At 27.5% G+C, this 11134-nt stretch overlaps 1 protein-coding gene across 1 annotated transcript in view; it reads left to right on the top strand.

Annotated features, from left to right (window-relative positions):
* The first annotated feature begins 3343 nt into the window (after nt 1-3343).
* LOC142327008 (uncharacterized) overlaps nt 3344-11134 on the top strand; it is a 56251-nt gene continuing 48460 nt past the window's right edge. Inside the window, exon 1 of the mRNA XM_075369757.1 lies at nt 3344-3797. Within this exon, the coding sequence (XP_075225872.1) occupies nt 3665-3797 (133 nt within the window). The 5' untranslated portion in view covers nt 3344-3664. The remainder of the gene's footprint in view (nt 3798-11134) is intronic.

Below are 11134 nucleotides of genomic sequence, written 5' to 3'. Positions count from 1 at the left end.
ACCCCGTTTGAATTTTAAAAATCGCATGTTTTTTCGCAGAGATATTATAAGAGTACACCATTGTACCTCCTAAAACAATGCCCCAGGGACACCCGTTTTATTACTAGTTGATGGTTATGATTGGTCTAGCCTCCTTCTTAGTGTTCCATACCTCACCACTCTAGCTTCACACGCAGTCCCCCCACGGGAACCCCACTATAGTTAAAAAGTACTTTTTTAAATTTATTTAATATTATTTTCTTTAACGTAAATTCAATTCTATTATTTTTATGATATTATTCTTTCGATTTATTCGAATCGATTCTGTTCAAACCCAGCTCACACAGTGACAGAGACTGACAGTTCACAGTTCATTAATTCAATTCATTAAAATTTCTGTTTCAATGAACAAATCTCTACTACTACTACCATATATATATATATATAAAATACGAGTGTGTGTGTGTATATATATATATATATATATATATACACTCGTATTTTTTTTCGAGATGAAATAAAAATCTAAAAACCTTTTCAGTTATACCAAGAAACATGGGAAAAAATTTGGTGGATTGATGGAGTAGTTTTTATATTTATCCGGAACAAACAAAAGCCCTCTTCCTCTTATAATATAATATAAGAGTTTCGTTTCTTATATTATATAATATATAATAGTATCTATAGTAACTAGTTGCAGAGGCGTGCCTACGGCACGCCCTCCGAGCTGGTTTCCCTGGCGGATGGCGTCTCAGATTGGGATTATTAGGTGTCCAAAATTTATTACCTGTTGTATAAAAATATTTTTTTTTTTTTAATGATGAAAATTGATATAACGAAAGTTAAATTAGAAATTTAACAATAGAAATTGATATTAACGAATCGGGATTTTCCGTTACTGATCGGTACATTCCGGTTCTAAGTTAAGAAGGACAGACACTCATACAAATGCCCTTTAGTAGGGTAGGATATATATATATTTATATAAATACAGCATATTAAATATAAATCTTTCCTACAATTATTTAACTATGGCAATTTAATACAAATTATGTTAAATAAAATAAAGTTGAATAAATAATAAAAATTAATCATGTTTCAATATACATATATGACATTAAATTTTTTTATAATAAACGAAAGTAAATTTTAGACAATTAGTTTCGTGGTCTTTTTACGTTAGGAATTAAAGAATGTTAACATTAATTTTTCCTTGATCGTTCGAATTAAATTAGTTTTACAATAGGTAAGGATTGACTAACATATTTGCCTAATTGTAAATTTTAAGGTAAACTGAAAGATTTATACGACTTATTCATATTTACAATCAATAAAAATAATTGTGTAATGATGAGAACACAATGGTATAAAAATTAAAATGGTAACGATTTTAATTTAAAACGCCTTTTTGTGGTGTGTAAATGCCATTGTCAGTTTTAGATGACTTACCATGGACATATTCTCTTCATAATCTTTTTCAAAATTCAGAAGCATAACATGCATCAGGCTTACAAAAGAGATGTGTAAATGAATAGAGTTCCCATTGCATATCAGTACGTTCATCCCGCCGAAATGTTCGGACCTGCAAATGACATTTTCTCATGCAGTAATAAGCTCTAATTGAGAGCTTATTACTGCAGTTAAAAAAAAAAAAAAATCCAATGTTTCGGATTTTGGACATTTTTGGACGTTTTTGGACACTTTTGGTCCAGTCGATTGCAATCAAAAGGGGAGTGACTAGTTTCACAATTTGATGTTACAACAGTCCTAAATCCAAAATTTAAAAATTCTACGGCTAATCGTTTTTCAGTTATGCGAGATACAAACGTACGTACATACAGACGTCACGCCGAAACTAGTCAAAATGGATTCAGGGATGGACAAAATGGATAGTTCCGTTGAAATCTGAAAACCAACATTTTTTGCGATCACAAAACTTCCTTTATTTTTACAAGGAAGTAAAAATATGTATGTAGCAGTAGAGATTTGTCGGTTGAAACAGAAATTTTAATGAATTGAATTAATGAACTGTAAACTGTAAGTCTCTTATCACTGAATGAGTTGAGTTTGAATTGAATCGATTCGAATCAATCGAAAGAATAATATTATATAAATAATAGAATTGAATTTACGTTAAAGAAAATAATATTAAATAAATTTAAAAAGTTCTGTTTAATAATAATGGGGTTCCCGTGGGGACTGCGTGTGAAGCTAGAGTGGTGAGGTATGGAGCACCAAGTGGACGGCTAGACCAATCATCACCATCAACTAGTAATAAAACGGGGTGCCCCTGGGGCATTGTTTTAGGAGGTGCAATGGTGTACTCTTATAATATCTCTGCAAACAATCGTTCGATTTTCAAAATTCAAACGGGATATTTGTTAATAGATTGAATGCTAAGTTTACATGCATCTGGTACACTCTCGATCTAACACATCACGGTTATTCGGAAATATTATTATATTTTCACAACCCATTTTCGAATTTCATAAGGGTATTTGCTAGTTATAATTACATAATAAAGTATCTGAGGTAGAAGTGACATTAATGAGATTTCCTTTTTACGAACCTTTTAATAATTATAATTAAACAGCCTGACCTTGTGATAAACAGAGTGAAAGAATCACCAGTACAGCTGTACATTCCTGGATTTTAAGAAGGCTAGACGTGCTGATATACAATAGTATGTTTGTCCAGTGAACCCTAATTTACTTTAGTATACCTGCTTTAGAATCTTGTTGCTACTTTATGATGATATAATAGTTTACTTACTGATTTCTATCTTCTTATTTCTAGGTCGCCTATACTCATAACACTCATTCTAAGACGTATCTAATTAAAATTTAAAAAAAAAGAAACAAAATATTACAACCTGATATAAAGTAACCTCAGATATATTAATCTGATCCAAAATTATATTTATCCATTCGTGAAATTTTCATAAAGAATTGTGTACACACGAAAATATATGCATGTTTGACTTTCAATCTCCATACATGATGAAAAGCTACGTTAATGTTTAAATATCTCTATTTATAAATTTTATTTAAGAATAAATAACATAGTATCATTATGTATTGAATAAATATATTTTTATTTTAGTCTTTTTTATTTCTTTAAAAAAAAAATTGCAATCGTTTTATTACATTTTTGGAAGTGACACCAGGTAGACTTGATTTAAAAAAATAAATAGGAAATAAAGAGGATAAACTACTGTATACTATTATTATAAAATTCGATTTCTACAGAGTATTCATTCCCTTTTCCCCCTCTTCGATAATATTCCCGCAGTAACCACACTACTAGTTATAGATCCCCCCCCACTACATAAAGAGTTTCATTCACGAAACTGCTCTCAACTGCTTCGTGTTGTCGGTGTTTGTGTCTATAAGAAAGACATATTACAAGGTTTCAAGTAAACGCGGTTGAGGTTAGATTTTTGGAAAGTGGTGGCAGGGCGATACGACATTAATAATATTAAAACATCAGAAGTGTCAGTCTTCAAGAAAGATATATAGAATGAACAACTATTATTTAATTTATATGTAAATAATTAAATGTGATTTTAAAATATTATTTTTTGAAGTTTTGTTTATAATTTATATTTCTTGTGGAAAAGAGTGCGTGTACATTTTTATAATTTTTTTTTTTATTGAAATTTACGAAAATAATAAGATTGTGCGAAATGTGCCTTTATAATTATAAATCTGCAACGAGAACACATTACTTTACGTATAATTATTATAAAATTTACAGTATTTTATTTATTTTTATATGCATGTCAGTTTGTGAAATTGACGCGTTTGATTCATCGTTTGGTAAGTCGTTTTCACAAAGAAATACTTTTTTAAATTATTAATTACATCAATAAAAATTACGTAATGTAATGTTATTTTAAATATATTTATTTTATTTTATTTTTTTATTTTTCATTTTAGGATCCTCATCTTTACCTGGGTCTGCTTAAATCTCTCGACTAGTTCCCTTATTGGTGATAATATTTTTTTATTTCATTCTTATTATGACGAACAGTTATTTGGTTATGATTGTCAAAAGAACTGTACACAAGATATTTTTTATAAAAATATGACCGCCAATCAGAGTTTTGTTTATGTTGTTATTTGTTTGTGTAGTTATTAACTACAGTTTCTTTTCCCGACAAATTTCTGATTGAGATTCATTTACTTGATTAGTACAGCTAATAAAGATTATTAATATTTATTTTTCAACGGTACATTTGGCAGAAAGGTATTAATTAACCGAATTATTTCCAAAAAATGCCTGCTCGCTATTTTTCAATTATTAATTTAAAATTTTATCATCGTTCTTCAGTAGCAATTTATATAATCTTATTTAAATTATTCACGAAGATGATGTTAAAATAGTTAAAGAAAGTTTAAAGTCGCTTTACAAAAATATATAATTTCTTTTTAATGATATAAAATTTATTTCAGTAATTGTGTTTTTATTTTTGATAATGTAAATAATTTTGTTTATCTATTAATTCGACTTTATCAATTTATTTTTTTTAAATTCATTTAGTTACTTTAATTATTTTTTCTCATTTTTAATTAATAATATTTTGCTTACAAAAATTTTTCTTAAGTACAGGAAAGATTTCAAAAGTGTAATCTATTATAAATAAATATATATGTATAAAGCTTATGAATAATTTACGAAAAAAATTTATTATTATTTTTTTAAATGCCGAATACAGTTTCTGTAAAATGTAAAATATTATACATTAAGTAAATTTTGAATTTTTCAAGATTTCAGAATAACAAAAATAAATTTCAAAAAAATCCTTTCTATTTTATACATAGTTAATTACCCATCGGAGTTGGGTAAGTTTTTATACTTTCTTTATTCTATTATTTTGGCTTTTATATTATATCAACTTTGTCAACTTTGGTATTAGTTTTGGTTTTGTGTTGCCTTCTTGGCTTGTTTTAGTAAATTTTTATTATATGGTTAATGTTACGTTTACACCCTGTGTGGTTTATTATTTTGACGTTATTTTGCCCTTTTAATAATAACTACCGGGCGATGATAACGCCCAGGCGTTTATCGCCCACAAACAAACAAAAAAAAAATAAAAAATAAAAAAATAAACAAAAATTCATTCTGTATGTTAATTAACAAAAAAAATAAAAAATAAATTTAAAAAAATTCATTTTGTATGTTATATTAACAAAAAAAAAAAAAAAAAAAAAAAAAAAAAAAAAAACAAATTTCTGATTACGAAAATACAAAAGGGAAGTTTTTAATTTTTAATTTACTTACAAATTATTATCTAGACTTTTACATTAAATTAAAGTACAGTTTGTGAATATTTTCTGAGGCCAGTATAAAAAGTCCATTAAAATATATTTATAAAAATCTTTCTAAAAAAATCTAGATAAATGAGTGCATCTCAAATACACAAACAATTAAACAAACTAGATGAAATAGCCTGGAGAGGTTCCACAACATGCAAATCTTTTTTTTTCTTCTTTTTTTTTGATTTGAGTTTTAAAAATCGTTCTATTTTTAATAATATCGTAATATTAAGACATCCTCTTTTATAGTCCCAAAAAAAGAAAAAAAAACTATTACCTTTCAAGGATAAAAAATTTTAAAACCGCGATTTCTCAATAACTATTCGTTATTTTGATAAAATTTCAATCTAGTCTTATTTATTATATAGAATAATTTATTTGAACAGATATTATCATTAGTCTTTACTAAAAACTAAAACGAAATAACAGTAACTAGTGGACCCGTGCTGCTCCATAGCGTTATTAAAAGTATTTTTATATATTTTTAAAAATTGCTTAGTAACCTATTCCAATTACAGCATTTCTCACCCCAACCCCATTATTATTTTTTATCCTACCACTGGTAAAATGCGCGTTTTAAACCTATCTCCAGTCTGGGCACTTTATTAGACGAATCGGGCTGATTTTTTTTTTCTCGAATGACCAACAGATATATCATCAAGCGTCATCGGACCCCAAACTTGAGTCTCAATTTGACTGATAACACCCCAAACTTGAGTCTCAAGTTTGGGATGTTCTTTTCATTCAGAAGACTCATTTATTCCTTATTTGAGGAATTTTCCGAGGTTATTACTCTCAGCAAAATATCTTTGAAGATCTGTCGATGCTTAATGACATATCTGCGAATCATTCCGAGTAGAATTTTAAGCACATAAAATGAAAACCTATTTTCATCGAGCATTAACAGACCTTCAAAGTGATTTTCCTACGAGTAATTACCTCGTAAAATTCTTCAAATAAGAAATAAATGAGAATCTTCTGAAGATTTCTCGAAGGATACTCAAGTTTGGGGTCCGATAACGCTTGATGACATATCTTTTGGTCATTGTATAACAGTAATAATAATAACAAAAAAAAAATATCCTGATTCGTCCAATAGAACGCCCAGACGGACTGAAAATAGGGTTTCAGTCCAATTTTTTTAGTATATAAAATGAAAATAATTTTTCAATTTAAATTGCTTTACATCTTAAAAATATTAGCTGAAATGGTTTCATAATAATGCAAATTCAAGTTTTTGTTTCCGAGAAACTTTATATTTAAGAATAAAAATTAAAATCGAAAGAACATTGTTGCCTTTTGAGTTCGCACAAACACATATGTGCGCATGTTTTTCAACATATAAACACAAACATATTCAGATTTTTCATTCATTATTCACGGGGCGTTTCAGAAACTGTTAAATTTTAAATTTGATTATTTAAAAAAAATGTAAAGTAGCCTCTTATTTTGTCCAATAATAAGAACTGTACGTTTTATTATATAAAAATTAAATAATAAAAAATAAAATTTGATTTTTTAATTTTAATTTGAAGACATATGTAATCGACGAACTCTAAATTCTACGTTAAAAAGTTACATTAGACCAGTTAACTGAAAAGTGTTTGTAATACCTTCATAAATTTTGAATGAATTGTATATTAATCGAAATTATACGACTATAATTTAGGTTTCATTATAATCTATTGGAAATTTTTTAAGTTAATTTCCAACCTGTTATGTAAGCAGTCCTCACTCTCTCTCTTTTCTGTTTAGTCTCCGGAACCACTGTAAGGTATTATTTCTAAGGATATCTATGAGTGTAAATGAAGTGTAATCTTGTACAGTCTCAGGTCAACTATTCCTGTGATGTGTGGTTAATTGAGACCCAACCACCGAAGAACACCTGTATCCCCATGTAAGCAGATCTATAAAGAAAATATGTAACCTTTTTGTTGTATAATCATGATATATATATATATATATATATATATATTGATTACCTAAAGAAATATTTACAAAATATTTTTCGAAAATTCATATTTAAAAAAAAAAAATTATTGCGACTTCGTAGACCTTATTTAAAATTCATAATTAAGAGTATAATAAATATAGTGAATAAGTAAAAAGTGGAGATAAAATGATAAGTGAATAAGTATATAAGAAAAATGCTGTATATATACTTTTATTGTAGACGCATATAAAATGTTTTTTCTTCGCGGATAGGCTTGTAAAGGCCACGCAAATATCACACTTTATTAGGTTTCTTTCTTTTTCTAAGTTCTCTAATATTTTGGACTGTTTACCTCTTATTTCTTTAATCTCTGTAAAGTTTATTTATCTCAGTAAAGTTTTTTCTTTTCACCGCTTTTTTTCTGTTTAGCCTCCGGAATCACCGTAAGGTATTACTTCAGAGCATGAATGAGGATGATATGTGTGAATGTAAATGTAGTCTTGTACATTTACGGGGGGGGGGGGCAAAGGATCGCATTTTCCTACACCCTTCTAACTGGTTTGAGAATATAATATTTCCTACACGTTTATTGGATCCATACTGTATTCTGAATTTATTTATTTATTTTTAAACAAGAAAAATCGTTTAACCAATCATAGTATCATTAGTATTGCTATAAAAAAGGCAAAAAGGGACGGTTTCGCCAAAACCATGTGATTAAGTTTCTTCAGTTTTATTCCGATTTATAAAAATTGCTGCAAGTTATTCGAAGTGACCCTCATGGGACTCCACAAGGTAAATTAACTTTAAGCTTGGACTGTATAGTCCTAACAACTTTAATCAAAACTGCCATAACGATTAAAATTATATAATAATATAAGATGGGATAAAGGTAAATATTTAAATTAAATTGATTTTTGTTTGTTCATTCATTGCAATATTTATAATTAATACATTACAATCCAAAATTTTACACATCTTATTTCATACAATAATAATAATTTATTTACAAAATAAATTCATCTCGATAATCACGCATTTTAACCTACCGCTCGATAACACAATCTATATCAATTTTCATGTCGTTATGAATATGCATTAGAGCAAGTGACGTCAGTCTTTCTTAATTACATAATAAGAAAAAAGATATATTCATGTTAATTACAGAGTTACAACTTGCAATTGGTTATTTTGACAATACAGTATTTTTAACACGCTTAAATTCTTTTCAACTGAGTTTTCAAAATGCCTTTGGGGAGGGCCATGGCACCCCTGGATCCGCCACTGGATCCAGTCAGTCTTTTTCTGTAATATTGAATTTTTTGAGCTCTTCTTTCATCTGTTTAACATAGCCTCCTTGACTTTTGTTGCTACATAGTTTATCGAAAAATCTGTTTGTTTAGCCTTGATTGGTTTATTCGGATCATGTCTAGATCTCGGTCTTCTTTTTCTTAAGGTTATTTCCAGGTCTTCAATTTTATAATATATTTACTTTTTTATTTCTGTTTGTAACCTTCTTAAAAGTTTTCTTTTTGTCTTGAGTAAATTTCCAGTCAGTTAGATTTGCGGTTTCCATGTCGTATAAAACGACTGCTCTTACAACTGTGTTATTGTACTTATGTATCTAGTGTGTACAAAAAATCTTTAACAAGTGAATCTAGCAAAGCGGAATTATGGAAGTAATTTTTTTTAGCTTAAATTTATTCAAATAGCGTTTCGATGGTATTTCCGTTTCCTGATTAAAATAATTCTAAATCGTATTTGTATTAAAAAAACTCATAATAAATTTAAGTATTCTATTTTAGTTTATAATTAATTTTATTTAACATTTGACTTCAAAGCGAAAATGAAGATGCACGTACTTCCAAAAACGTTTTTCGAATACACTTAAGGAAAAAATATTACTAATAAATATTTATAAATATGTATATATATATATATATATATATATATATATATATATACAAACTATATTTTTATAAATTATACTTATTAATTAATTATTAGTAATTAATTAATTCAATGAACGTTTTGAATGTTGAAGTGATGATAATCTAGCCACATCAGTATTTTCTAGATAAGAATCGTGGTAACTGTCTTGGTACTCATTTGGTGTCATAATGTCTTGGTCAATATTTTGAGTTCGTGCCATTTCTGTTGTCGATATATATCCAAATTTCTAATATATCTGTTCAGGTTTTTTTTTTGATAAAATTCTATGAAAATTAGTTTAACTGTTTTAAAAAAAATTAAATTTTAAAATTCAACAACTTTACAGGCTAAAATAACAACAGGAATAAATTATTTGACATCCAGATGTAGTAAATTAACTCTTAAAATTATTTGTTAAAACAATTTTTTTAAGTTTTTATCACACAAATCCAGTATTCATCATAATTGTATTTTTCAAACCAGAGACAAAATATATAGAACAAGTAAGAATGGAAAAAATAATTTATTTTAGTAACAAGTTTAGTAATTGATTTGTTTGTTAAGTACTCAAAATATTAGTAAAGATTTAGTACCTCAAGATATGTGTTACATGTTAAAAGAAAATATATAAATTGTAATGTTATAATTTTTTTTTTTGTTGAGAAATTTGGCTTTGAACTTAATCATTTCAAAATTTCTACTGAAAGTATACAACTTCAGTTAAAAAACAATAATTCAATTCCGTTTTGAAGAGATCTGGTTTATAGTTTAATTGTATATATCTATGTTACATAATTCGAGAATGAGTGGGGATTTTTATTCAGGAAGGTGTTCCCCAATGATTCTTTTATTTCCAGTAGAAAACCGAATTTTTACTGCAGCACCTCGTCTACGTGAAATCTCTGATCAGTAATATCCTGCCTCCATCTGCATAAAATGCCTGATCTTCTTGGGATTGTTGACTACTGCATCGAGAGAGCTTTGAGCTTCCTAGTTGTGATTGCTTTTCGCTTTTCTTTATTGCAGATCCTCAGACGGTCCTGTTTTACTAACCACCTCCTTTCCACATTTTCGTTTGTTAGAGTTATGTTGAGAATATCTTTGGACTTACAGGGCTAGTTCATTCCAGGAGTAATCTGGCGGTGACTGACTTTGAGATTTTGTTTTCTCTCCGGTGACTGGACAATAAATCTAATGGCTGAAGTTTTTGTCAAAAAAATCGGGGAAATTTCTTTCCTTATAAAATATAAATGCAGTATATTGAAAAAATTATTTATTTACTTTTAACTATTGACAAGTAAATCTTGATATATGTTATCGTTTAAATTAAATAATGGTAATAAAAACTCTAGATACTGAAAATCACGTTCACGCTTATCATAAAAACATAGCAATAGATTTTCATTTTCCTTAACTTATCTACGAGCCAAAAAATGTATTTTCTTTATTTTGTATTTTCATGATATTTCTTTAAATGAAATTAAAACATATTATTAACATGAAAAATAGAATTATCTTTTATACGTTTGATTATGATTAAAATATTCCGTATGTTGTGGGCACTAAATTTAAAACTGTGTGAGAGTAGAGATCCTATCAGGTAAGTGTAACATAGATGTGTAACTGCGCCATCAAGGCTAGTAGAGCAGTTGTTATTTTTGCCAAAATTTTAAAGAATACAGGTGTTAAAAAAGAAAGTTCTTTTGTTTAAGCAGCCATAATTTTATTAACAAAAATCATGAGAGAATTTTTGTTATTATTCATCAAATTAGAATCATTTTTTCTATATTATTTTAGAATAAAAATCATCTAAAGGTTAAGAATAAAATTTTGTACTTTTATAATTTTTTTGAAAACACAACTATTACGATTTTGTTTTGGTGTACTTGAGTTTTTAAACTTGGTGTATCTTCATGTTTTTAAATAAAAAAATTATCAAAAAAGGAAAAAAAAATTAATATATTAAAATGTA

Source organism: Lycorma delicatula, chromosome 6 (genome assembly GCF_047948215.1).
Source record: "Lycorma delicatula isolate Av1 chromosome 6, ASM4794821v1, whole genome shotgun sequence".
Classification (NCBI taxonomy): Eukaryota; Metazoa; Arthropoda; class Insecta; order Hemiptera; family Fulgoridae; genus Lycorma; species Lycorma delicatula.
Note: the sequence above shows the minus strand (reverse complement) of the source record. Positions and strands in the feature narration are given on the sequence as shown.